Source organism: Scophthalmus maximus, chromosome 12, assembly GCF_022379125.1.
Source record: "Scophthalmus maximus strain ysfricsl-2021 chromosome 12, ASM2237912v1, whole genome shotgun sequence".
NCBI lineage: Eukaryota > Metazoa > Chordata > Actinopteri > Pleuronectiformes > Scophthalmidae > Scophthalmus > Scophthalmus maximus.
The window spans coordinates 19,720,859-19,748,829 of NC_061526.1; the positions used below are offsets into that span (position 1 = coordinate 19,720,859).

Genomic DNA, 27,971 nt, shown 5'->3' on the forward strand with positions numbered 1-27,971 from the left:
TTGCACATCAGCATCTCTTGGAACTTCCCTCACAGCAAACCCGATTTTCCACACATGCAGAAGACTTGCCCGGCGCAATCCTAATTCTGTCGGCGCCCCCCCCCCCCAATTCTGTTTATTTATGGCTAAGCTATTGTTTTCATAAATCTCTCTAAAGCGCGTGTCGTCCTGTCAGAACCCATTGTCGTGTTTTCAGCCTTAACATTTACATGATTCAGCGAGAAGATGGACCCGGGACACTGTTTGAACTCATTTCACATTGTTTTAACACTGAGTCGGTTGCAATGCTCATGCCCTCTTAAATCCTTTTGCCTGATTTTGCAACGCATTCTCATGTATATTTGGATCCTCCTAGGGGTAGAAAACAAATTCTTGCTTACCAGGCATCTCTGTAAACAAGATTCGTTGCAAAAACACTGCATTTTGTCATTGTAATATGAGACGGCTCATTGCAGCTATTCATATGATATTCCAGTATCCCCATGCTGCAGCTGAGTGAAAATAAATTTGACAAGATCGCTGCAGTTACTGCTCAAAGTGGATTGGGAGGAGCGATTTGCTGTATCTGTCATTTAAGTTCCCCCAAGACTGAATAGGTGTGGTTTGTCAATATTGGAGTGTGGCTCAAGGGACCTCTCTGAAAATTCTGATCCCCCCAAAAAATGTAAAGCTGAAATGAAGAGTTTACTCTCTCTTGGTTCTTCCCTCCAAGTCAAAGCTTTTAAACATACTCCAATGATGAATGCGATTTGATAATGTGTTTTCTGTCAATATTAAGGTATATACTCCTTTAATTAAACACAACAAAACATCTGTAAGTTAACAGAGGGAAGGAACATGCTATTAACTGGAGTGGCATGATTTCTTTGAAGAGAAAAAAAACATCATAACCAGTGAGATTTCTGTTGAGCAAGGTTTTTTTTCCACCAGTAATTACCCAACCTTGAAGGAGATTAACACACTACAATGGGTATTTGAGTGGATACCGGGAGATGGAAAAGAGGAGAAGCGGAGAAAGAAAGAAAAAAAGAGGATATGACAACCTCTGTTTAAGATATTTCACGTCACGGGACTCTCCTTTCATCACCGTCCCCCCTTTCCTTCAATCCCTCTCAGCCAACTTCACAGACCACTGTCTTTCTTTTAATCTCTTCTGTGTTCTTGCATCCTTATGCTCACTGTCGTCACTCCCCCCCCTCGCTTTTCTACTGTCCTCCCTCAACTAATCATCTTGCAATCCCTTCCTATTAACCGGATTAATTTCTTCTCTGATGCCCCGTGTCGTGCCCTTGCTCCTCTTAGCTGCTTCACTGTCTTTTTTTTCCGACGGTGCAGGACTTTGCCTGCTCGGTGGCAACAGTGAGTCAGACACCTGCATCGCTTGTAACCTTTTTTTGACGGAGAGATGAATCCCCTGGAAGCATAAATTCAGGGAGTGGTGCTGCCTTTCCTTATACTTTTCCCGTCAATCAACACCACTGGTCAAAGTTCTTGAAGCGGCATCATTTTGACATTGAGCTTGTTGACGTGTCCTTGGCGGAGCCTGATTGAAGTACATAATCTTGTTTCAGCTTTCTCTCTTTCTTTTTTCTTCTTTTTTTGGGGGGGGGGTGGAATATAAGTGTTGCAAGTGGAGCCGATAAGGCCTCACCTCACCCTGGGGGCCTTCTCACAAGTTTACTTTAATACATGGCAAAGAAAATCACAGCACTTTAGGTCTGCTGTGATTGACTGACTGGCATTGTAAGCATATCTGGTTATAATGGTGCGTTGCAATATGTGCCCCATTATTTTTCTTCAGTTGCCTCCGGCTCAGGCTGTCAAGGGTCAAGTGACTTGTTTTGCAAGCAAAACATCTCAACGTCGCACCAGAAGTCCCCACCCCCCACTCGTTTTTTAAAAACCTGTTCCTTTTTACTGTTTCCAAGGTTTGCATAAACCAACATCTACCTGTTCTCCAATCTAATCTGGGTGTTCTTAGCAGTAGCCACATCACACACCTGGCTGAACAGAAACATGCTGTGGATGAATCAAGATAATTGGGCTTTTGGCGAAGCTAATGGGCTTGTGTTACTGATTTCAGACTGGAGGAGGTTTACCTCCAGTGGACTGGGTTGTCTCTCGTGGATTAGCTTCGGTTGGCGCTCTGTCCCGTCCCAATAATAGGATTTCTATGAAAATCCACGTGGCATTGTACGTTTTACCTGGAGCGATTTACATCCAGTAAATGTAAAGAAAATGCATTATTCGTACAATGAAGGGCCATTTACCGTTGTGTGGCATGCTGATTCACAGTCCTCTGTAACCTATGTAGAATTACATACTAGTAGCCTTGTTTGGTTTCCATGGATGACGGTCCCTTTTCTATTAATACTATTAATGCTCAGTGCTTCCTTAAGCCCTGAAGCCATTGAAATGCTTTCAGGATTGCAATCTTTTTCCTTTTCCCTTCCCCATTTTTCTCGGGAAAAGAAAAATGGGGAATATTGTCCAATATATATTGGAATATTGTCCAATATACGTTTCTCAAAACCCTTTGCTGCTCCAAATGGACTGCCATTTTGGTTATAGTCCTTGGCTGGATCATTGCAAACATGAAATCCTCACTATTAGTAGTTTTTTCACATAAATAACATTAGGCCAGTTCACGGGTGTTACTGTTATGATTTAACAACTGGAAGCAGTATTGATGGTTGACGACCTTTTCATTTGATAGGAAACAGTAAACTGCGTCTCAAGTCTGAAAAATGTAATCAAATAATTGTGAATTATACAAGACAATTTCTTAACATAACGATTTACATTAATCTGAAATTGTTGTGTCATCTTGGCTTCTTTGTCTGACAATACAATCTATAAACTAAACTGGAATATGATAATGAGTAAGATTCGGTAACGTTCACATTGGAACAGATATGGTTCATGTACTGTAATCTTCGGTACTCTGATAGGTTCACATTTTCTGTTTCATTGTTGTCACCACTGAAATGTATTTCGGCCAGTCGCCTTAAAAGCACTGCACTCGATACCCCACCCTAATAATTTCATAATAGAAAGGCATAATTTAATATAGTCCAATATATCTTTGCAGCTTTGGTCATATTCTCAGGGTCATGAGCCTTACAGCTTGTTTGCATTTTCTCAATTGCTTTTTGGAACCATTTCAGGACAGTTTGTTGCAAGCTTTTGTACGGGTGAACTCTGGATAACAAAGAAAAGTCACTTAGTCCCGTTGTGTAGTGCCAACTCCAGCAAACTCACTCATCTTAATTTAGTAAACTGGGACTTCTGCCAATATTGTTTTTTAGGTTGACTCTTCCTTCTTTTGGTCAGTGCCTGTTTTTCCTTTAATGAAGGACCATGAAATAAAAGCTACACAAAGCCATGGAGGCTGTGCATAATCCAGGAGTTGAGTTTATAAAACTGCTGATTCAACGGAATCCAATGTCATAACACCCAATCCTTATTCAGACCTTTTTTTCTTCATCCGCATAAAAGGAGGTTATGTGATTGGTTCACTTTGGTGGTCTCTTTGTTTATTTGTCTGTTGCTCAACAGGATTACTCAAAAAGCTCTGGACAGATATCAAACATAGGCCTCGGGCATGGTAACAGGTTATGTCATTTTGGAAGGGATCCAGTACCGGAATCTTTTGAGGGATTCCTCACCATTGCTAGATGGGGAAAATCTTTTTGAGTAGTATAATAAAACTTGAAATTTTAAGCCCAATCTTCACAAGTGCGTATTATAAGAATGTATAAGTGAGATGGAAATGCAAGTTTTCAGGGAAACGGCATATAGGTACTTTTGTTTGTACCTGTAAATTACGTGTTTGTAATACATTTTGTAGATGTGTCTTCAAATGTTAAAATGTATGTATCTGTCCAGGGTTTATGAATATTCTTTCTCTACTGACATGGTTTCTTTACTTGTTGGTTTAAACTGGACATATTTTAATTTGTCAGTTGTGGGCAAAGCTCCTTTAAATTCCAGAAAACTGATGCAACACTGAAATGGTGTCCATGGCAGCAAGATGGAGGATGAGGAGAATCGTTATGCCAGCGATGATTAAATTTTTTTTTGCCCTTTTTGGAGACAAGTGGCTAAAAGTGTGCCAGAAGTCACAGTGTGCAGTACATCACTTCACCCATGGCCAGTGTGTTGATGCTCGTCTTGCTTGTGTTTTGAATATATCATCCACGGTATCATTAAATAGTGCAGCTCAAACAGCAATCACCAGAAAAATACAGTGCCTCATTAAAACACAATGTTGTGAGTAGGATGGTACAAATCAATGACTCATGGTGCAGCGGGCCTCAGTCTGCTGTGGCCAAATCGGGCTGCTTTTTTTTCTTTGGTATTTACCACAACTACTACACTATCAGTACCACCACTACTGAGGATGATTATCTGCATGACAAACCAGAGCACAACACAACAGCGCAATGTCTCTGCAACCCTAGCCAATGCGCTCAGAGAATATCTGCTGCAATCTAATGAATATGCCTCGAGCGCCTGAACTTTTGCTGCACTGTGATACCACAGCAGAGTTATTAGTTTGCAGCGGTTTAATAAAGCACAGCGTAATATCCAGATACGTCCTTTTATTAATCAATATTAATGTCATATGATCTGCTAAATTCAGAGCTGAATAATAATTGTGGCAGTCATTAAAAGTGAAATCATACGCCAGTGAATTTTAAATCTAAGCTGTGATTAAAAGGAGCTTGCTCCTAGTGCCGGTTCTGCCGTGTGAGATGGCGGGACAATATTAAAGCGTCTCGTGATAGCCTATCACCTTTCAGATAACTGGCTTTTGCCAAACCCCGTCCCATGCTGGAAATCAACATATTCAGTGAGAGAATGGTTTGGGCTCGTTGCCAGTGTGTCAATACACAGGCAAGATAAAGGTTGCAGGTTTTGTTGGCGTGTGTGAGAGGACAGCAAGGAGACTTTATTGCCTGCATGGTGGCCGCAATGGGAGAGGTGACCCACGTTGAAACCTCACGTCTCTGGAAAAGATGGCGAGAAAGTGAACGCTGCGTTATACACCACAAATCTCCAGGCTTGTATCTTGAGTCGTGTCTTCACATTCATATGTGCGGCGTGTACAGATGTTGTACAGTATGTGTGTTTGTGCCTGACTGCATACAATTTCCTTTCTGTTTGTTTACTATGCTATAATGTTTGCGTGTGTGTTTACTCCCGCCTTCATCTTTTTCATAGCACTGTGTGCACAAAATGAACCACCTACCACACAAAAGCAAAGAGCTGACGGAGGCTTTTTCATATGGCTGAAAGATTACATAATGATTCTCAGAGCACTGTGTACACATCTACACGCACAGACACGCACACACACACTGTACACACACACACTGTACACACACAAACATGGTTGCAGATGGATGGAGGCACCACACGTGCGCGCACACACACACACACACACACACACACACACACACACACGCACTTTGAGCATGTGCCGTCGGACAGCGCAGCCTCAGACATACACATGCATGCTCTCTCCGGGGAGACCCTCCCCACTGTAGACGGCAAGCAGGACCCTCGGTGCCCCGAGGCACAGAGACAGAGGAAGAGATCAGTGGACCCAGTGATGTGTGTTATTTACACCCCAGCCCCCAGTTTTCTCTCTTGTCTGTCTACATCCTCCTTTTCCCCAGTTCCAAGCTTGCAAATTCAGCAGTCTGTCAGCTCCGCTCGCAGTCTTCGTGAACACACATGCAAACGTTTCCTTCTGCCTTTATCTTTATCTCCTTCGTACGCACGGGCTTGTGCGTGCGTGCACATGGCGATCATCGGCAAAGTGGCACATTACAAAACACGTTTTTTGATGAGCATGAAACTAAAAACCACAAGACAGACTCGTCGAAGCGAGTCTGTCTCACCTTCTGCGTGCTGAATAATACATTTACGTGAGTTGCAGGATTACACGCTGACTTTGGGAATGTCATCTGAAAAATGCATCCAGCCGCAAGGACATGACCATCACGAAGAACACACACACACACACACACACACACACTATTGGATGAAACATTCTACTTGATGAAGCCTATAAACAGGAAGTAGGCCCGTTTAGTTTGGTGCTCCTGCACATTTGTTCATATGCATTTGTCTGTGTCCTTGGCCTTGTGCTTCCTCTTCTCCAGTCATGCACAGGAGTATTTGAGGCTCTTAGCAGAGGTCCACAGGGGCAGGTTTGCGGCTGCCCCTGGTTCATCAGTGCAGAAATAACTAAGACAGTCCCCCTCCCTAACCCCCATCCAATCCCCCCCCACATCCCATCACTGTGCTCTTGGGATGAAGGGCTGAGGCCACGGGAGGAGAGAAGGGCTGAAAAGAAGTGAGGAGGTGAAACGCTGGCAGAGTAAATAATGTGATATGACACAGTGCGTTGCATTATGGCTGATTAACACATGCTCAGCTACACCACCCGCAATAGAAAAACACAAACCCCCCCGGTCTTGCCCGTCTGTCTCCCCCCCATCCCCGCCTCTTATATCTTGGGGCTTCCCTCCTTGTTTTTTTTCTCTTTCCTTTTTTCTCTCCTCCTCTGCCCCCGTTTTTTCCCAATCTCTGCTGATGTAAGTGAGTGTGAAGGACATGCACTCACTGGCGATTGGCTTCGCGGATTGTTCTCCCTTTTATTTTTGGTTTGGACACTGTGAGGAGACACTTTTCCACTTGGTTTGCTGATGACTGGTTGTGACTGCATGAATACAGGCAGCAAGCCTAGGATTTGAACACAGAACTATTAGATCAGACTGCAGAGCTTTTTTTTTTTTACCTTGTGAAGCAGCCATTCATTGTACTGTCATGGATGTTTACTTAAATGCTGTCAGACGTGTACAAATGTATTTGAAACTACTTATCCTTAAAAATCTTCCCTTTGGAAAACCCTTTTCAATGTCTACATCAATGCATATCTTTCCTTTTTTTAAAGTTATGTTATTAACATTAGTCTTAAAATACTTTATTGTATATATCATTTATGATATATTATATATAAAAAGGTTTTAAAGAATTGAATCAGTAAGAAGGAGCCTCTATTGGCAACGCTCCTGTGACCTTGCAGCCATTTGTAGAGACGTCCTTGTCATGAAGTGTTGGACTCACCATTCATGTGAACATCCATTATGGGTAGAAACAGTGATGACATTTTCTCCTGCAGATAACTGACATTTATGTGTTTTTGGAGTCATCAAGCAGATGCTGTGAAAACGTTAAGTCTCCCCCCGCCCCCTCCCCATTCTTTTCGCCGTGCTTCAAGTGTCCTCTCTAATCGTCTCTGTGTAATCAGGGGAAAAGAACAGCAGTGTCTGCATTTGCGCTAAAAATAAGAAACGCAAGTTATAGTCATTTACACACACTTTGACATTTTTTAGGGCCCTTGCTCGGAGCCACACTTAACTCCATTTAATACGGGTCGGCAGTGAAAAACCCCTCCCTTACTCCCCCACCCCCCCTCCCTGCGTCCCCCTTTGCCTTTCTCAGCTGTGTAATGAAATGCTAAATATTTGTTTCTTGCGGGCACCATTTAAATGCTCTCTCTGCTGGTTGGGACCTTCAAACCTTTCCCCATTTAATGAGATGCTGTTTTATTAGTTCCCAGGCATTAAGATTAGACCTTGTCACCTAAAAGGGCTTTGACACGGGGTAGTTGCATTCGACACCTTTGACCTTCCCAAACAGGCATTATTATTTTAATGATTGTTATTCCTGCAGGTTATTCTGGGCTCGGTTGAGGCGGATCATTCATTTTACTTGTCGGCAGAATGGAAAGAAGCTTGTAGGCAGTGTGGATGCTGATGCCTCATCTTTTATTACCTGCCGACAGAAGCAGATTCCTCTGCCCTTTGGAGGACCAGTCCTGGGCTACATCCACATAACTAATCACTGCTGCTACGTTTACGTCTTCCGTCCACACTACGCCGGACTTTCAGAGTGCCTCAAACAAATACGTTTGGAAACTCTGGGGCTTCCTGTTCAGTTCGTTCAGTCACAACTCGACTACCAGCGGCGAAGGCAACGCATTGTAAATACTTCCTGTCAGTAACAGTTCCACCTCGATGCCGGTCCAGGAAAAGAAATCCCTTGTCTTACTTTTTTATCATTGTTGTTTCTCATTCGTAGTATTTCCTGTAATTTAGCATTAGAAAATCTACTTCCTGTTCACGCATGCCCATTGTACGTGCATGGTCACGTGATACACAGTACCTATTCAGGTGTGTCGAGTCGACGCTTGTCTTGACGGAGATCGTTTGTTTTAAAACGCCATTTTAAAATCAAAACGTTGGATGTCGCCTTGGTTGAGCAGCTAGTTCCACGTCTAAATGCATTTTCTTATTCTATTGTGACTGCGTTCATTCTTCTGCCCCCCTCCCTCAACTCCTCCACTGTTCCTTCCTCTCATTCATTTGCTCTTGTCTCAGTACCTGCACAATTTCATCCCTATCGCTCTCTCTCTCTCTCTTTTCCCATCTCGTCTTTAATTCAAGCTCTTTCTCTTTCTGGGCTCCCCTATTCCCTCTCCCCTTTCCCAATCTAAGCCCCGAATTAGGCATTAAGTTTATGACCCTTACCTCACATGCTCTCTAATGCTTTCCCGATGTGAAGAGAATGCAAAGTGCATTGATTCATTGGTGGAATCCCCCCCCCCCCTTGCTGTCCTCTGGTCTTTTCTAAAGGCTCTTCCTTGAAGTGCAGTTTCTAACAAGAGCACCCAAATAAAAAGAAGTTTGGGTCCCTGGCTGCAGTTTCTCTGAATTTCTCCAGCTCTAGTGCTCTGAATGTTACACTGAATTATTGTGTTTGCGGTTTTCTGTAGAGCGTCGTGCGCTACACCTGCACGAGGATGATATGAGGGCTGTGCCTGTCAGTTCAGGTTTTATCTTTGAGACTCATATTTTACTGTCTGTCGTGACATAAAAATCTCATGCGCGGTCCGACAAAATAAAAACATGTTGTTGTGACCCCGGTCAAGTTATAAAACGCCAGATTGCCATTGCCGGTTTGTGGTAAGGCATTCAACATGTTTGTTTGTTTTAGACCTTAAAAAAAAAATGGTAGCTCTTAATAGAAAATTGATGGGCCCCTTTTTCATGGGCTGTCAACCTTGGGTATACGTTGACGTGTGGAAAGGGGAACAGATGGATGAATACAATGAGGCGGGGAGGAGATGTAGGATTGGAAGGATTGTTTTGAGGATCGACGAACTGGATCGTTTGTGAGTTGTGCTGTCATGGTTGATGATCGTTGTATTCAGATGGACAGTTAGCTTCATCTTTTCTTTTCATTTGCTTTCCTCCTTCAGAGATCTATGGAATAAATATTTGGAATGTCTTATTTTTTTGTTTTAAAATGAAAATGTATCGTGTGGCTGTAGCCTGAGAGGAAGTGGAAGGGTTTATTATCAGAGCGGGCAGAGGTTATGAAATAATATTTTCTTTGCTGTTGTTTCTTTCTCACCAGCATGACACATTTTGAGATTATTTATAATAAATTGTTAGGCACCCCATTGTAACTTAGCTCAGTTTTTACTCTGACTAGCCTGCAGAACATTCTCTCTATCTAGAGAAAAGGACCACTCTGCTAGTTTTGGGAATGTCTTTTTTTTCTTTTCTTTTTTGCTTTTAACAGTGTATCTCTCTCTCTCTCTCTCTCTCTCTCTCTCTCTCTCTCTCTCATGCCTTAGGGAGAGACTGTTACATAAACAGGCCCTCGTCATTCCCGCATTTCCGATTCCCACCATAGTACCAGTCTCTCTTCTGCCCCCTTACCCTGTTTATCTGTCTTTTTTTCACTTTTTCCACACATTCCGTTTCTGCAATGGCATTTGGCTTTTACGTTTAGAAAATTCACCTTGTAAGAATGTGTGAACAATACTTTCAAAATACCATTTGTAATTAAAAAAGTTGGGCTCTTTATCAGAGCAATTAGGCAGCTATACATAATCTTCTGAAAACGGGATGGCGTGAACTTGTTGTCTTTGCAAAACAAAATGTGAGAAAGAAGAAAGACAAAAGCATATTCTGAATAACTGTGCTCTCAATTAGAGCCGTGTTGATTTCATTCCTTTGTCACCATATTAATTTGCATTTGTGCTCTGGCACATTAACATGACAGTGCCGACCCTAGTCCCTCCTACAAAGATGCTGATTAGCCGAGTTGTTTCTCAAACTGAGAGAGCAGTTATTCACAGGAGGAACATGAGACCATTGAATCTTTTTTTCTTTTTTACAAACTGTGAAATATGGAAATCTGTGGCGATATTATTCTCATTTTCTCCCATCACCTCCCTCCTCACCACTTCCCTCTTTTCCTTCTAGTTCTCCCTCGAGTCTTCGCTTTCCATCGCTGTTCCTCACCACGGCCAGATCCATATTAACCTCTCTGTCACTCTCTTGCTATCCTGCATCTCCTCCATTTCCTTAATCCCCACCAGCTCTGCTCTCCTGCCTCCATGGCTCCTTCCTTCTCATACCTGTATTAGGTATTTTTTTTCAAATGAAGAGAGCAGAGGGAGTGGAAGAACAATGGAGTGGAAGGTATGATCAGCAGAGAAAAAAAAAGGAGCGATAACACCACCCTGGAAAACCAGTTGTCATGGCAACACTACGGCAATCAGGGACAAACTGGCCTGTTAATTAAAAAGTTGATTAATTGCTTTTTAATTGCCTACTTATACATTGTAACATTGAGGTAGTCCTATATATTTATCACTCCGCTTTGTAAACACTATTTTCTCTTTATCTTTCTATAATTTCCGGTGATCAGACGGAGAGTGTGCTCTCATGGACGATAATCCGCTTGAGTTCATAAACGTATGTTATGAAGGACGGATGAAAGGAACAGCAGAGAGCAGAAGGGACGGGGGAAGGGCTAAAATACTCATTGTTAACTTCACTTACACTATTATCCTGCGTGGTGTTTCGCCAAGGGTGTATGCTTGTGGAGAATTTCACAAATTTGGCATCAAGGTCAAATGAACAGCTGGAATTAGTACAGGACAAGGACGGTGAGAAGGGGAAAGTCATCAGGACCGATCATACATACAAATGCAAAATCAGTGGAGGACAAACAAATGGTAATCAAACACAAGTCGAACCTCTGGTGTGTCGAGTGTCCGTCTGTGCAGCCCTCCGTCTCTCCTCGTAGTGGCACCTCATTTTTTATCAAGGTTATCATGATACACAATCAGACAAAGTGTTTGTCTTGGCTACGACTTAATTATTTTTGCTTCTCTCTTTTCTCCTCCTGCCTCTGTCTGTGCCGTGTGGAGATTGAGTGTCTGCATCATCTGCCCTTGCACTTGCAGCTGGATGGCTTTAATTGCGTGCTTATTCCCCAGCACTGCTTTTGTTGTGCTCTGACGACATCTTGCTCGGCTTGATCATCATTTAATGACCACAGATAGACGCACACACACACTGATCTGTCTAGAAGAAAAAGAAAAAAAACGCCCACTTGACATGAGGCTCCATATGCAGGAGTGACTGCCCCCAGGGACGAAGTGTGCGGTTTTGTGTGCATGTGAACTGTGAGCACATGCCTGGCGCGCACTCTCCAGCCGTCTGGTTTTTCCGTACCAGCTGAGCAGTGCGGCGCCTGTGAGGGTTACGGAACAGGTGTAGGTTTGTGTGTGCACGTATCGCCCCGATTACATATGCGCCTACATGTCCTGTTTCCATGGTAACACCATGCCCCCCTTTCAGTGCACTTGCACATACCACCACCAATCCCTGTCAAGGTGCAAGTTAGTGCTTGTTGCTGATAGTACTTTGTCAGCGGGCCGGCAGACCTGCTCCCAACCCCCCGACTCCAACAAACACACACACCCGTCTAAGTGGATCAATTTGTGTCAATTTATAAGTGTAACAAGTTGCCACCATGATAGCCTTAGGTTGTTTTCAAGCCCTCTACTGTCGTGTGTGTGTGTGTGTGTGTGTGTGTGTGTGTGTGTGTGTGTGTGTGTGTGTGTGTGTGTGTGTGTGTGTGTGTGTGTGTGTGTGTGTGTGTGTGTGTGTGTGTGTGTGTGTGTGTGTGTGTGTGTGTGTGTGTGTGTGTGTGTGTGTGTGTGTGTGTAGCATCATGAGGGGGTCGTCATATTTGCCGTGTAAGCCTGGGCTGAGTAGCCTCGCCGCCTGCTTGGTGCCTCTTTGATGGGAGAACATCTGTTGGCTGTGATACGAAGCCGGGGTGTAACTCCACTTCTCTCTCACTCCTTCGCTTTCTCTCCGGTTCCGTTATGAATTCCCCCGCTGCCCGGCTCCCTCCCTTCACCTAAAAACCCTGTCACTCCGCCACCTGTGCGGTTTTAATGCATAATTTATCTGCTAAGTAACCACATCCAAGAGACTCATCCCTCCAACCATCGCCTGCTTTCCCTCTCTCTCCCCCCCCTGCTCGGTTTTGGTTTGGACCTCGAAAGTAGAAGTAGACACCTATTTTCTAATATCTCCTATTTAAGCAGATTAGGATTGATTGAGTTCCAGTGCTGGAAAGTTTCACCAAATGTTGAAATGCAACATCCCCATAGCCTCAGCTTGAACACAGATTTTGGATTTTGGTAATTCATCAACCTCTTTCACAGTTGTTTGAATGCAGCAACTTTAGTAGTAACAGTGATATCTCCTGCAAAGACAAATCTTTTTTTTCTTCTCCAGGTATATAATGCCTAAAAAAATGTAAGACTTTCTTTCTTCATATTGCTCTAAAAATTGATGCTGCAGCTACTCTCTTGACTGGCAGCAGACCAAGTAACCAAATAACCTCTATTTTGACCCCTCGCCATTGGAAAGCACTCAAGTATAGGATTGATCTACAGATTTCATTGATCAGTGTTGAAGCTTAGCTAAAGGGTCTCAAATCCACAGACATTTGCCTGTGCCCAAAGTATTTTGTACTTATTTTCACTGTGTGTGTGTGTGTGTGTGTATGTGTGTGTGTGTGTGTGTGTGTGTGTGTGTGTGTGTGTGTGTGTGTGTGTGTGTGTGTGTGTGTGTGTGTGTGTGTGTGTGTGTGTGTGTGTGTGTGTGTGTGTGTGTGTGTGTGTGTGTGTGTGTGTGTGTGTGTGTGTGTGTGTGTATCCAACATGATATATGTGGTGTTGTGATTTCAGTTTTTACAGCTGGTCAAATAGGCCTGTGTGCAGCTGACATGTTTTGTTACCGTGTCCACACATGTGGCCTTGCTCGCCCATAAGCGCTCGTCTTATATTAGCCCACCGAGGCAGGAACAATGTTACTACCACATTGTAGCTCAACACTTCCCAAGGCCACTGCCGCGCATCTGTACACATACATGTGAGCTTTTCCTATATGGATGTTTTACGATGCGAGGCTGCCATGCATTATATCTGAATATGAGGACAGCGGCAACCGGTAAATCAGCGCCCAACCCCCGCTACCAAAGCCCCTCTCAGTTGGCCCACCGTGACAACGTGTGCCATCCAGGTTAATGTGCCATCAACAACCCCTCTTAACCTTGGAGGCTTTTTAGGAGCGAGGCAGTTGCATCAGGTTAATGGATTTTCTCTTTAGTGAACAAGAACAATGACACCTCAATAAACAGTGAGTATTTTTTAAATTTTATGCAAAGTTTACTCCATATGAATAACTGAAGTGACCACAGGCGGGCCTGATGTGTCACATACTGTCCGTTGTGATCGTTGTGGCTCAAACGAATAGATAATCTCGCCTGTCAACTTGTGTTGTACCTTTATCAGCTCCAAGGATTCGCCTGACACCAACTGCTCATATCTCTTATTGGTACTGAGTCATTATGGCTTGAAAAGCCGCAGATCTTTTCCACCATTTACACGTGGATACAAATGGGAGGAAAGAAAGAATAGAGAATATTCCTCTGCTTTTTTAAATCATTATTCTGTAAAGGCTGATTTGGTCACTAATGGCCCTCATGACTTTGACCCGAGTAAATTATATCAGCAGTACCTAGATTCATAAAAATAGTCATTCATCAGCCATTAGCCTTTCACTTGTTTATCAACAGAGTCTTGTCATTATGATCAATTATCATTTATGATGACAGCAAAATAAGCTGCACCACTCAAGTGGGTCCTAGTATGAATTTATTATTTCCTTTAAATACCATTTATTAGTTGGGTTTTCTTTGTGGTTGCTTTTTGCTGAAGAACTTTAAGCCTCTGGAAGAGTTCATAGAAAATGTCTTAAAGCAGCTTTAGTGTTGTTTGGCTGCAGTAACGGGATTAAATAACCTCCTACCCAAGTTACTTTCTTCCCACATCAAACATGGTCAGCGATGTTTGTTGGGACGCACTAATAAACTTGGAGGTACCGCGTTGGGAATTGAACCCCACGTCTCATCTTTGATGTGCCTCTTAATGAAGCAATTGTCTGTCTGGTTGATCATCCCCCGCTTCTAATGGCTTAGTCAATACAGACAACATCATCGAGGAACGGGAACTACAGCGTCGTCCACATTCTCTGCCACGCCAACCTCTCCCAATTATTAATCTGACACCAATGCAGCTTTCTAATGAGCTCTACCTCACTTTGTATAGCGATCAAATCCCTTTTTTATAGCTTATTGTCAGTAGGTGTCGAGTTGTATTGCGGCACGTACACTGAGTATGAGAGGGAAGGGATTCAAAGCAAAAAGATTTCAGGTGCTGTTCCAACTTCTCATTTTGATGTGTTTTTCTTTTCAGACTCTTCCGTTTGATACGTCTCTTGTTTTGTTGTTGCAAAGTGAAGCTCACCCACCTATCATCTAGACCGAATACAATTCATCAGAAGTAAATGGGGTCCCACTCTAATGTGTAGCTTTAAGCCTTTTGATCTTGGCTTCCAATAAGAAGAGGAAAAAAACTGACTGAAAGAGAAAAATGTGCCCTCGATTGAATTAATGAACCATTCTCTCTAAAGGGGATTCATCAGGGATATAATAGGGGCTAAATTGATTTACAAAGTGCACTCATATGAATAACACGCTCCTATTGATTTAAATCGTTCTCCGAGTGTGATCGGGTAATGAACGAACAATGGAACTATGCAAGTTTCCATGTAAAAAAAAGAAGAGAGAAGACCACTCCAATGGTATCGTACTCGATATCACCTGCTTATTTGCGACAGCCGCATTGTTTCAGAACTACACAAGGTTGCCACGGGTTGCGGGGGCAGAGTAACCTCGTCCGCCGAGGTGCGTTTCAATCAGAGGGCAGCGACACGTGCGCACCGCAGCTGTCAAGTGCTTTAAATGTGTCGGCGCAGGACGTGTGGACGGGTTAATGAGGTATTGTGAAGATTTAGAGCAGTGCCCATGATGTTTATTTCGAGGAGCTACCCATTCTGAGTGAGTGTACCATCTTAATCATAAAAGAGTTCAAAATAAAGATTCAGTTCACAGATTTTTCTCTAAACTGTTAAAGGGTTTAACCCTTTAATTTTCAGTGCACAATGTGTATTTTGGGTAGCAATGGTGATTTTTTGTCTCACCAGACTTTACACGCACACCGATAAATTGACACACTGCCACCTTTAATCAGTGCTCAAACCAGCCCTCACCCTCTCGTCCTGGCTCTACGTGTGGGTTCAGTCATCCATCTGTCCGTGTATTCATCCACCTGTGCTTGTATGTGTGGATCTCTGAATGTTGCACCATTGCTCAGTCGTCGTCGGCTGCCGCGCTCTTCATCAAGTTAGAAATATGCGGGGCTAATCAGCGGGTGTACTTAACTCGCCCGAAAGCGGAGCCGCACTTACTGTAGTGACTGTGAAGGAGCCCCTCTTCCATCAGCGAGGTATCCGGCGTGCCAGACGGGGGGGAACTGAGACTCGCCACCAGTGAATTGCTGTAACAATGCGACTGTAATAAATTGTTTAAGTGGCAAGTGTTTTACAAAGTTTGAAAAAAATCCTATGAATGGAAAAAAAAGATGAAGCGATGGACTGAAACTCTAAGATTATTGATGTCTAGACAGAGAGATTAACCGAGGTAAGAGAAGATTAAGACAATGAAAGGTAGAAAAAAAAATATGATTTTGTGAAATGGAAATGGAAACCGATCTAATCCTCACCACACATGCTCGAACACTTCCTCCAGCCGGTAGGTTGTTTGGGACCAACGCTGTCATCACTTGACCCAACTGGACTCACTTGTCCCCCACCCGGCTGCAAGTGTATTTTGTCATTCAGGAGTTGTGAAGGTCAGACTAACCTGCCATCTCCATCTCTCCCTCTGCTTGGTCCCCATTATTAGGAATTGTTGTCCTCTCAGCCCCGGCTTAATGGCCTGCCACTTTTCCCTTTTTCCCATCTTTCTTTCTCTCTCTCTCCCTCTCTCTCCTCTTGGCCTCTCTCGTGCTCCCTCTCATTGTCTCTGGCAGCTCAGTGGCTCAAGCGTCTGGCTGCAGTTGCAGAGCAGCAGCAGAAGCAGCAGTCATATACCTGCATTCAAGTGGAACAAACCGGATGGTTGGCTGCTCACGGAAGGTCATCAGCCCTGGGCACAGGCTGTGTGTGTGTGTGTGTGTGTGTGTGTGTGTGTGTGTGTGTGTGTGTGTGTGTGTGTGTGTGTGTGTGTGTGTGTGTGTGTGTGTGTGTGTGTGTGTGTGTGTGTGTGTGTGTGTGTGTGTGTGTGTGTGTGTGTGTGTGTGTGTGTGTGTGTGTGTGTGTGTGTGTGTGTGTCTTTCAAAAGAGATGGAACTCTACAGTGTTTCTAATAGTCTACTCAGAGATGAGCCAAACCAACATTCATCTTGCTGTAATCACACTGACCACTGTAATCTTTCAGCGGTCTTGGCCACAAATAACCAATACACAATCAGAAGATGTGGTTGTTTACTCTGTCAACAAACCGTTTGTTTGAAATATGTCGGTGGGTTATAGCTTTCACGAAGTGCTTACCATTAAATACTTACTAGAGCAGCAACTGTTTCTGCCCCAACTTTCTCCTGGACCTGAAATCATTTGACGTCATTCTATGATTCCAGGAATCTGTTTTTTCTTAAATGTTGCCTTTTCCGATTGACTGAAATGCAGTGACATCAGGCAGTGTACTTTGATCTCCTCTGCTTTTATGTCAGTAAGCATTCACACAACACTTTCAGCATTTTTTTTTACTCGGATGTACAAACCTTTTGCGGAATTTGTTTCTCTTGTTCCCCGTCTACACACACGAGTCTGATGGAACAGGTTACACTTGTGTTGTAATCAAACCAGCTGACGTGCACAAACATGACCTGAAGCATGTTTTTATGTCCATTTTCTTTCCTTTTACATGCCTACATTACTCAAAATCTGCTTGATCTACACTCAATACTTAGCCAAAACACAACCTGTGTAGACACAGACGGGGCATTAAAGCTGCTGCTCACACTGCGCCTCCTATGTAGACGCAGCGTTATCTTCATTTCATCCATGTGGCTTCAAAGAGAGTAAACGAAGCAGCAGTCATTTTCACTGGAAACCCGCCACACAAGATGGGCGATTGTGTTGTTGAGGTGCGAAAATAAACTGGTCGACAAATCCAATGAAACAATAACACTTATGTCGGTTGCCACAGAGCACGCAGCAGATAGCGACAGCCCATCCGCCGAGACAGAACTCGCTATCTGAATAACATGTTGACATCAAAATGGACGTTTGCACACACACACCCCCCCCCCCCCCCCCCCCCCCCAAAAAAAAACCCAGACGGAGTGAGAAGTAAGAGACAGCTGTTGCTAATCTGCATGTGCTCGCTTCTGTTTTTTCCCCCGTTGACTTTATATTTATTCGTGCAACTTCGAAATGCGTCTTCAGCGTATGTGGTGTTTCATGGAGAACTTTCCTACCGTTCCCGTCTCACGTCGCTGTCACATCCGTACTCAACACAAAGCCAGAGGTCAATGGGAAACCCTGTGGCCGCGCCGTCCAATCTCACCATAATCCCACCTACTTGTTACCTCCCCTAAATGTACCGCGGTGACGGCCACCAGGCTAATGAATGCCGACACTCTAATCTTTGTCATCCCTAATTGGTGCTGCCCGTTTGATTAAAAGCCAAGCCATGTCAGCTCAATTGCAAATGTGGAAAGCATGCTTATTAATGCACCTTGTGTTTCCTAGCGTTTGTGACCGTGCATACAATGTGTGCATATGGACGCGTGTGCTAATAATGCACATGACTATCTGATGCCGCACAAAGACACTGTGCTTGATCTCGGGGTTTACGGAGCGTGGCTGTGTTTTCAGTCTTCATTAACCTTGCTCGCCCTCAATCCCCAGAAATTCTACCTGCTGTCTCTCCTTTTTCCTTCGCTCCTATTACCTTCTCTTCTTAAGCTTTTTTTCCTTTTTTTGTGGGATGAATAATTGAATGTAATTGGTTAGTACAACCCTGCCTTTTGTTAGTGGGTAGGGGGGCTTCTGTCACTTATTTCATCGCTAACAGTTGGAAACATTTTCTTTCTTTCACCAATTTCTCCATCTCTCTCTCTCTCTCTCTCTCTCTCTCTCTCTCTCTCTCTCACACTCACACACACACACACACAGTTTCCTCCTGTAAGAGCCATGCTGCTGTACATCACCACATCAGTGAGGAAAAATTATAATCTAATCAGCACGCTAAAGAGCCAGCATATTAAAAAAAAAAAAAAAAACCTTGGGTATGATTAACTGAGCCTTAAAACCAGCGTATAGCTCTGCAGATGAGCCAAAGCAGAATGGAAAAAAAAGACAACATTAAAACTAGCTAATCTAATTAGCGCGATGATACCATGCAGTTAAATAATTAGCCAGAACCCTCATTGGCTCATACCACTGCACTGTAAAAAAAAAATATCTGCCCGCCTCTTTCCTTCTCTTTATGTAACCTTTAAAAGTAAATACTTCCCAAATAGCCTGGAGAAACGAATGGTAACAAGCTGTGCTGCCGCCGCCGCTGCACGGGAAGTTGGAGCGCCCGTGCAGCTCGGTTGCACTTTTTGACTTTTTCAGCTCCCCACCTATCTCCACTCCCCGTCTCCTCCTATACGTCTCATTCACTCCCCCTCGCCAGCCTCTCATCTGCAGGCAGCTGATTAGCTCCCTTTCATCCCGACCATCTTGTGTCTGTGCACATGTTTAATACTGTTACTGTACTCGGAGCTGTAAACATGCTGCTGTGTTTAGTCCTAACAACCACACACTTTACCAGCCGCATCCCTTGTACTCTGTACACACTCACTCACTCACTCACTCACTCACACACACACACACACACACACACACACACACACACACACACACACACACACACACACACACACACACACTCTGACATCAATGCAGTTTGATATGTGGCCCAAGGCAAAGCACTTCCCCCTAATGAGCCTCCTGCCCTCTGTTTCCCCTGGCGAGCCAAAAGAGAACTAACCTTGATGCAGCATAAAGGATGTAACCGGCTTACACACACACAAACAAACTGCAGTGCTTGTGGGGAACCTCGGTGGTTTCATTCCTCTCTTAAGCTTGTGACATTTTCACCAGCACTACACGGCTAATCTCTAATCGTAACTCTGACCCCTGATACTGGAGTCAGTTCGTCTCTAACTAGAGGCGATAACTGTACAGTAACAAACATGATGAAGGACTAATGTCCCAACCCGTCCACAGTGAAGTCTCCCCTGGTGTTTGGGACAAACTGTAACCCTTGACCTTGTCCTTGTCCTTGGAAATCATCAGACATGAGCTCTGACACACCATTCCTGCTCTTACTGCTGACTTCATATATTTCTATATTTCTATATATTTTTCATATTTTAATTGATGCATAAACTTTTAATTGAGGACATTGTGTGCACTTCAAAACTTTCAACTAAAACTAATAGGATAAATGTTTACACTTTCTGCTCTGGATAAGCTCTGATTTGCATTTGCACCATAAACATTTACAGTAGTTCCTCATGAGAATTATTTAGGTTCTAATAATGTTTACAGTTGTTTTTGACCACCCCTATTACTTTCAGACAATCAGTGGAGAAAGTTAGACCAGTGAACAGAAAGATCAATATGCTGGAAGTGATCTTGACCCAAAATAATGAGAATTAAGAATTGCTCTTTTATTTTGCTGCTCTAGTGATAATACATCACCAAAGCCTGGTATATCTTCATAAACTGGTTCTCAAAGCAATATAAGACCAAGTCGGTCATTATTTCAAAATGTATCAATCATTATTATATATTGAGTTGATGGTAAAAAAATAATGAATTCAGTGTCTGGACATATCAAAGACTTTCCCAAGGTCTACCATCCCTATTTTTTCTCTCTAATTATGCAAAGTTATTATACGAATAATTCAAAGATGAATTAAAAGTATATCATCAAGAAAGCAGCATGTTTGTATTCCAGAGATCTGGTATTCGTTGCAATCACTGACCTGTCCGTTTCATCTGTGTGTTGTAGGTCTGGGCAAACTATGAGGAGAAACCAGTCGAGGAGGTTGTGCATCTATCGGAGGAGAAGGAGCGAGTGGCCAACTACAGAGCGGTATACGTCACCGAGATCACCGACCAACTGCACTTCTACAGCCAGGATGTAGAGACAGGTACTTCCAGGCCAATGGATGACTAAATTTGAATGATCTAATCTGAGAGTTGAAAGTTTCTTTGGGCATCATCCACATCTACATTGGTAGATCGAATGTGAATTAGTGAAGTAGAAGTTGTTGTAAACATGTTGCATTACTTAATGCCTCAGTGACTATTTCCTCATCACGTTTGACTCCACCATGAACCTTCATGCAGACATGAGAGTCAGGGCCCTCTTAACTTTTTCATTCCCTGACCTTATGAATGACAACGTTGTCCTCCTCTTAGATTTTCGCCTCATCCTCTGCTGCAGCGTCCCTGCCACCAGCAGAGACAAAACAAAGGATGCCCCACTTGTCTTTTTTTTTTTTTTACTACTGAATGAGGAATAAATCACACCATCCCGTCTTGTCACCACTGACATGGGGAGGAAGGGAGAGAAAAGTTTGAAGATGGGAAAACTAACAATCCCTGGTATTCCCGCATGGCTGCCCCCTCTGACAAGCCCTGTGTGTGAGTGTGTGTGTGTACATGAATGAGTGCTCACATAACACCTCCCCTGTGCTGTTTCGTGCTGGGTAACGGTCCATCTTTCAGGTAGTAAGCTTAATGGGCCATCTTCTGCTACACCCGATTCGAGTTATGTGTATACATGTCTACTGTATCTATGTTTATTTACAAGGGATGGCACACGGCGGCTTGTTGCATATTGTAACTAAGTTCACACAGATGTATAGTGCTTCAGCAACTGTTCCCTGAGCTACACTTGAGCTGTTATCACCACCAAAGACAATATTTTAAGGTGCAGATAAGGAGTAAAATTGTCTTTTTCACAAGTGATCCAGATTAATCTTAAAATAAGTTGGGCGTCACTTAACTAGACTTATCCTAAGAGATACGTGGTTTAAAGAGCATTAGAATTTGAGCCACCCCGGTCACCGACACCTTGGATTCTGTGACTAAGTCATCACTTTGCACAACGACGCGTTTTGAAACACTCTCCCCTCAAACCTGCATTCACAAACCAGTTGGAACAGACCTGGAGCCCTCGTGCCAATCACCATCCCTTCATCGTCTGCCAGTTTGTGTGTGGGAGAGCAGCACGTGATGCGTGAGTCCTTCTCTCTCCTCTGTCTCTCCCACATCTGGTTTCACTGGCAGTTGACTGTCAGAGGCCATGAAATTGACCTCTTAATTTTCCTCACCGCCGTAATTAATTAATTTGCCTTCATTTATTTGCCAATTTGAGTGCGGGTATCATTCACACCATAATAATCCAATCATACACAAGTGTGGAAAGCATTTGGCCCCCAAATTGTTGTTTTTAAAACATCTCTACCTTTTTTTTTCTCTCTCTCTCTCTCTTGAAACCTTCAGGTGTTACTTATTGTGCAGAAACAATCTGCTATTCATCTTGTTGCCGCGAGCGGTAGATTAAAATCTAAAGCCCTTACACCACCTCTGGCTACTTCATCTCCACTCCCATGCAAGTCGGGAGTGATGTTAAGGTTATGTGTTAAGTTTTATCACTGATCAAAATCATGTGTCACTGGGAAGAGGCTGAAATGTATAGTATATGGCACATGTTAACCCGGAGCTATCGTTAATTCCTTCAGCGCTACTTGCTGTCAGACGGGAACATGCACGAGCGAAAAGTGGAGTGGAGCTTTCCCCTCCTTTGTTATAGAATATCTAAGAGTTTCTGCGCTAGAGCTTCACATGAAAGAGCAAATCAAAAATGTTTTTATTGATTTTTTTCTCATAAATTCCTTATATATGTATACTTTATATATGTATAAGGGATCGGGGGGAAACTGCAGAAATGCAAAGCGATTACAACTTTTTTCTAAGTACCAACCTAAGTGTTGCATTTAAAGAAACTGCACACACGCTGCTTTTTTTTCAATATATTGCTGCTCTCAGTTAATTTTGACAGGAGAGCTGAGAGTTATTTAATCTTTCTCATATAAAGGCATGGTTTTTTAGATGATCCAGCAGTGCTGGGGCCTTTTATTTATTTATTTATTCATTTCCCCATTTAATTGGCCCGTGTTCTTCCAGCAAGTGGCTTATGTGCTAGTTCAGAAAAAAAAGTGTTACTCTCAGCAGGGAGGCTCAACCTGACCGGTCCTCACCCCCTGCCTCGATCACGTGGACTACCCCTCCCTGCCTTCCTCCCTCTCTCTCTAGTTTTTTTCGCCCCCCTTGGTCCCTTTCATATTCGCTGACGCTTCCTCTAAGAGAGCACATCAAAGTGTTGGGGCGAGTAAAATCATACAAGCTGAGTGCTTTGCAATATCATTACATGTTGCACCCCCACAGCCCACCTCCTCTCTCTTACCTTTCCCTCAATTTCTGAAGTCAAGTAATTTTTATATTCAGATAAGCTCAGGAACAGACACTGACTTCCATAAATACCATTACTATGATTGACATACCACCTCACAGAAACTATTAGGTCTGTGCGTTGTCTCTGTCACAGTTTGTTTTTCATACTAAGACGTGCTATTTGGGACATATTGAAGAAGAAAAAAATCTGAGATTTTGAGAATCGGGCCGTAATTCAATGAGGAAAATAAGTCTGAATATTTTTGATTAAAAAAGAGAAAAATTGGCAGAATTTACCTCGTCTGTGTGGTTCTATCTTTAAATTGACAGTTTCTTGAACACTTTTTTTCCTGATACTTATGGTAATCTGGTGCTGGTGTGCCAAAAATATTAAATATTTAGTAAACGCGAAACCATGAGTAAAGGAGGCGACGTTAAAATGTGGCCCTAATACTCTCTCATACCAAACAATGCGAAAATATGTTTTTTATTTTCAAATGCATGCTTTAACTGTCAGCAGCACCTTCCCTGATCCATTGTTTCAGTGTGCCCACATTATGCCACAAGTTGGATTGCTTCTACCAAGGCACCATCTCCCCTTTTTCCTCCTCTTCAGTCAGTGTTTTTGGCAGCCACCGCCAGCACTCCATTTGCCAGATGGAGCAAACGCTTTCATCGAGCGCTCCTTGACCATCCTTGAGGTATAGCACGTTAATGACATGGAGAGCGAGTCTACATTAACCGGGTTCCCCCTCCTGGTCCGTCTCTCCGCCTGATGAGTGAAGGCCAGGAACGAGCCTCAGAACAAGAGAATACCCCATATTGCCATGGCTTTGCTTTTTGACATCATAATGATGATGGGTGCGAGCCAATTTTCTCAACTGCGGTAATCACCGGCTTTTATTGTGGGTGTGAAACTAATCATGAAAGGTAGCTGCATTTTTATATATATATATATATATATATATATATATATATATATATATATATATATATAGAAACAAAATTAAATGCAGCTGCGACTGGCAGAGAAAGTAATTTTTCCGTCTGCAGTTAAGCTCCCATTTGTTTCAACCATTTTCTTCAGTGAGATAAGATGAACTTTATTGATTCTGCATAGGAAAATTAAAGTGTCACGGCAGCGAGACGGAGAGAAATATTCCAGGATAATACTGGCAATAAGAAGTATGAGTTGGAAAGTGCTGCTTTTTGAACGATGAAGAAAGGAGAAAAAAGGAATAAAGAAATTGAGTGTGAGCGAGAATGGTACATGAGAGATGGGGTCAGGCGGTCTTCAGACAGATATAAAATAACCTTAAATTAATAAGAGCATATAAAATGCGAGGCAGATGGCAGCGGATGTTTTAGTGTAGTAATAATAATCAGTAGCATGTTGACAGTATATCTGTTACTGTGTGAAAAAGAAGAGGAGGAAGGAGAGTTAAAAAAAAATCATAAAAACGATTGTGTTTCTGTCATTAATATTTAGATGCATTTTCCAAACCATCAGCCCTGTGGGAGTTGTGGCACACTGACGTATTAATTTATTTATTGTGGTCTGCTGAGGGCAGCGGTGATTGACAAGTCTTCTCAGCCGTCGTGACTCTTTTCATGAACAGACGTAGGCCCGCGTAATAAACTTTCCTGCCGTTATCTTTTTAAGTTATGCTTATACATTAAAGAGGAAAAAGGCAGTTTGTAATATCTTTTATTCTCCTGGGGTCTTGAGCACTCCATATTTTACCCCCTTTTTAATTATTCAACTTTAATTACTCCTAAGTGTGTGTTTTTTCTTCTTCATATATGGATATCTTTACACAAGCTTGATAAGTGATTAATTTCACATTATGAATGGTTTTCTCCAAGTCACTGAGAAGCTTGAGGGATTGCGCTCTTTAATCCTCGGTTTATTTTAAGGGTCTTTATCTGTTGCTGTGTGCGTTTATCTCACATTGTTTCATACACACACACACACACACACACTCGCTGTCCTTCATACTGCTGTTTCTATTTTTCTCCCCCTATTTTCCTTATATATATATATGTGTGTGTGCATGCTGCGTTCCCTCTCCGGAGGCTATATGTAATTACTGTCAGAGGGGGACCTGCATAGCTCTGTGTGACCTTGGACACTCGGAGACAGAGGCCACTCCAGGCATGGGGGGCGAAAGTGACTCTGCCGTACACCGTTGTTGCTCTGCCACTATGGTGGAGAGTAGACATAATTAAAAACTTGCTAAATATAGCCCTGTGGACTTAAGGGTGTGTAACGGTCATGGCTGGAGCTGGAGTATTGGATGCTCGGTACAGAACTATTCCACAGTATATATTAGTTTAGGAAGTCTTTTTGAATAGAGATTGATACATCGACTGCTCAGTGCAGGTGTGTACTGGTGCAGAGGATTGGACCAACGGATGTCTCCATCGCTGATGTCTGACAGACTTTGTGCCACAATCAAGCTCAACCTTCTAACCTTTCCCCCGAACTTTCACTTAATTCCATGTGTCCCACCTCTGTGGGACTGTATTGCGAGGCGAGGCCCCGATTCGACCGACAAACACACATCCCGAGCCTCAGCTGCAGCGCGGTTGGTGGTACATCCTGTCTAGTGCTTGTTTCCTGGCTCCCGTACAGACTCGTAATGAGTGAAGTCCCCCCCCCCCACCAGGTGCCACTCCGTCCACATTATTCACACTTCTACCTTTTACACGCAGCAGCTGTTCATCACCTAATGATGCTGGACCCAGCAAGGCAGGCAGGGAGCTGCGCTCGCTCTGGCTGGACTTCAAACCGGGCCCTTCTCTGCCTTTTTCAAACTGAATGCCATTACTGTGAAATGCTGCGATTCACTCTTTATTTTGTCATGAGCTTGTTTGGGTTCCTGCGGATGGAGAATTTCCATATTGGCTCATTTACTTCCCCAACAACATCCTCAGCCAGTGTGGCTTCCCCACGGTCTCTGCACGTCAACGTCTCTATTTTCAGGTGCAGACGTTGACGGAGTTGTTGTTCAGGGCGTTGATTTCAACAAGACAACATGAAACTTGCTGTAGCATTTCATGTTGATCGGGGCGACAACCCCCTAATTGTATGTCACGTCAAAGCAGCCGAGTGACGATCACTTTATACAATGGAGCTTAATAAAAACCACCGGTTCACACATTTAGTAATGGTTGTCACAAAGAAGCATGCAGTTTTCATTTTAATCTGTTTATTTCCCCAGTTTGGATGAGACTTCTTTCTGTGGGCACCAAGCTGAAGTCAGTCAGCGGTTGAGATAATTAACTCCCACACCAGTGAGTCAAAAAGAAAAAAAGAAAAATTAGAAAGTTGTTTTTATTGGTAAATCGTATGATTTCTTCAACTAATAAAAACAATGAACTAAAAGAACAGATTGTTCTCGGAAAAAAAAAGATTTGACAGAAGAAATCCAGCAAAGAGTAAAATGTTACAATTGAATTAATGATTTTGAGTAGTTTCATGGCCTTCTCAACTTCAGGGAGAATGGATTTAATTGTCGCACTGTTCCGTTCAATATGGATGCAATTATTTTCAGGCTAAAGAAGGAAGTTTTAATTTCATCTTCCGCCTACATATAATGTGGCGCTGTCTGAATAATCAGACTCTACTGTTCCTCAAAAAAGCCTGATGGCTCTTTCTGTGACATCTCAAGGAGCACATATCATCTGCATTTTATATCACATGTTTAATTCAACTGAATTGTGTTAAATGCCTTGATGTGGTGCTATTCCCCATCATACCTATGGTGGACAAAGTAACCGAGCAGGTGAATGAAAGTTGCGGTAGAAGCAGCAGCAGCAGCAGCAGCAGCAGCAGCAGCTGAGGCTGCTGTTTTTCACTTTTCCTGCTCCTTGCCACTGCAGCAGATACAATATTTAGAGGTCAGACCCTGCCCGTATGAAGTCCCCCGTCCCACGACATTCATTATTAAATGAGATACGCAACTTAGCTTGTGAAAGGTCAGCTCACCTGTCGGGTTTGAGGTGCGGCACTTTTTGGTTTTCAGCTGGAAAAAGAGAATCCTTCGCGGCTCGTCCTTCGCCATCTTCGTGAGCACGATGATTTGCACTAATGTCAGCTCCTGGGTCTATTCCCGAAAGCCGAATGGCTGAATGACACTTTGCACAGTGGTGAGCCACTTACAGGCCCGAACGGGAATTCTCTTCAAAATTGGCCAGGCTCACCTCACCCCCCTCCCCGGGGGTCCTCTTCTCCAAATGTGCACAGGGCCATCTTACGAGTATATTTGGACTCCTCACAATCAAAACGGGGCATTAGCTGCAGTCAATGAGGCTCGACAGGTGGCAGAGTGAGGAGCGGGAGAGGCTGATGCAAAAAAGGAGAGCCACAGATGCTGCCTCTGTTCCGATATTTCAGTGATGACTTTTCCAATTACAGAAACAGTAATTTGCCGTAAAAGGCTCCAGACTGCCGGTAAAGGGTAGAATGGAGCAGGGTAATTGGTGGTGGTGGGGGTGAGGAGGTATCACATGAGATATAATCCATATCACTCTCCAGTGGGAGTGGAGCAGCATTAGTCAAGCAGGGGGGATCATTTGTTTTTATAGCGGCCTCCCTCAACGCTCTGCAGATGCTGACACCACTTTAAACATCACTCAGGAAGGGGAGTAAATAGCCTCTCTCTTGTCACACTGTCTCTTCTGTAAGTGTACAAATATCCTCGGGTGAGCGCTGCGTCTTTGTTGACCAACCACAGGGGGCGTTAGACTCCTAACACACACACACACACACACACACACACACAAGCCTGTGCATACTGTGCCCAGTCTGTGTGGTTGTTTGTCAGCGCCGCCCTTTTGCCTTTTCAAGTGTTGCTCGCAATGTCCAGAAACGCAGCCATTCCTCCGCCCCCGAGGATGAAGCCTGTCCGAAGCTCATGCATATTTAACACTCGGAACTAGCAGGTGAGCTAAAGCTCAAAGCTCAGCTCAGCGGCTGTGGATCTCTCAGATGGTAGATGATCCGCACAGTGTTTGACCAGTCAGCCAGGGCAGCACGGCGAAGCATCTGCAGCATTTCTAGGATCAGATGGCAAAAAAAAAATG

The 27,971-nt window shown here is 43.4% G+C and overlaps 1 protein-coding gene across 1 annotated transcript in view; it reads left to right on the plus strand.

Annotated features, from left to right (window-relative positions):
* Positions 1-27,971, plus strand: part of snd1 (staphylococcal nuclease and tudor domain containing 1) — a 157,028-nt gene that overhangs the window by 101,321 nt on the left and 27,736 nt on the right. The window contains exon 18 of the mRNA XM_035648341.1: positions 20,431-20,572. Within this exon, the coding sequence (XP_035504234.1) occupies positions 20,431-20,572 (142 nt within the window). The remainder of the gene's footprint in view (positions 1-20,430; positions 20,573-27,971) is intronic.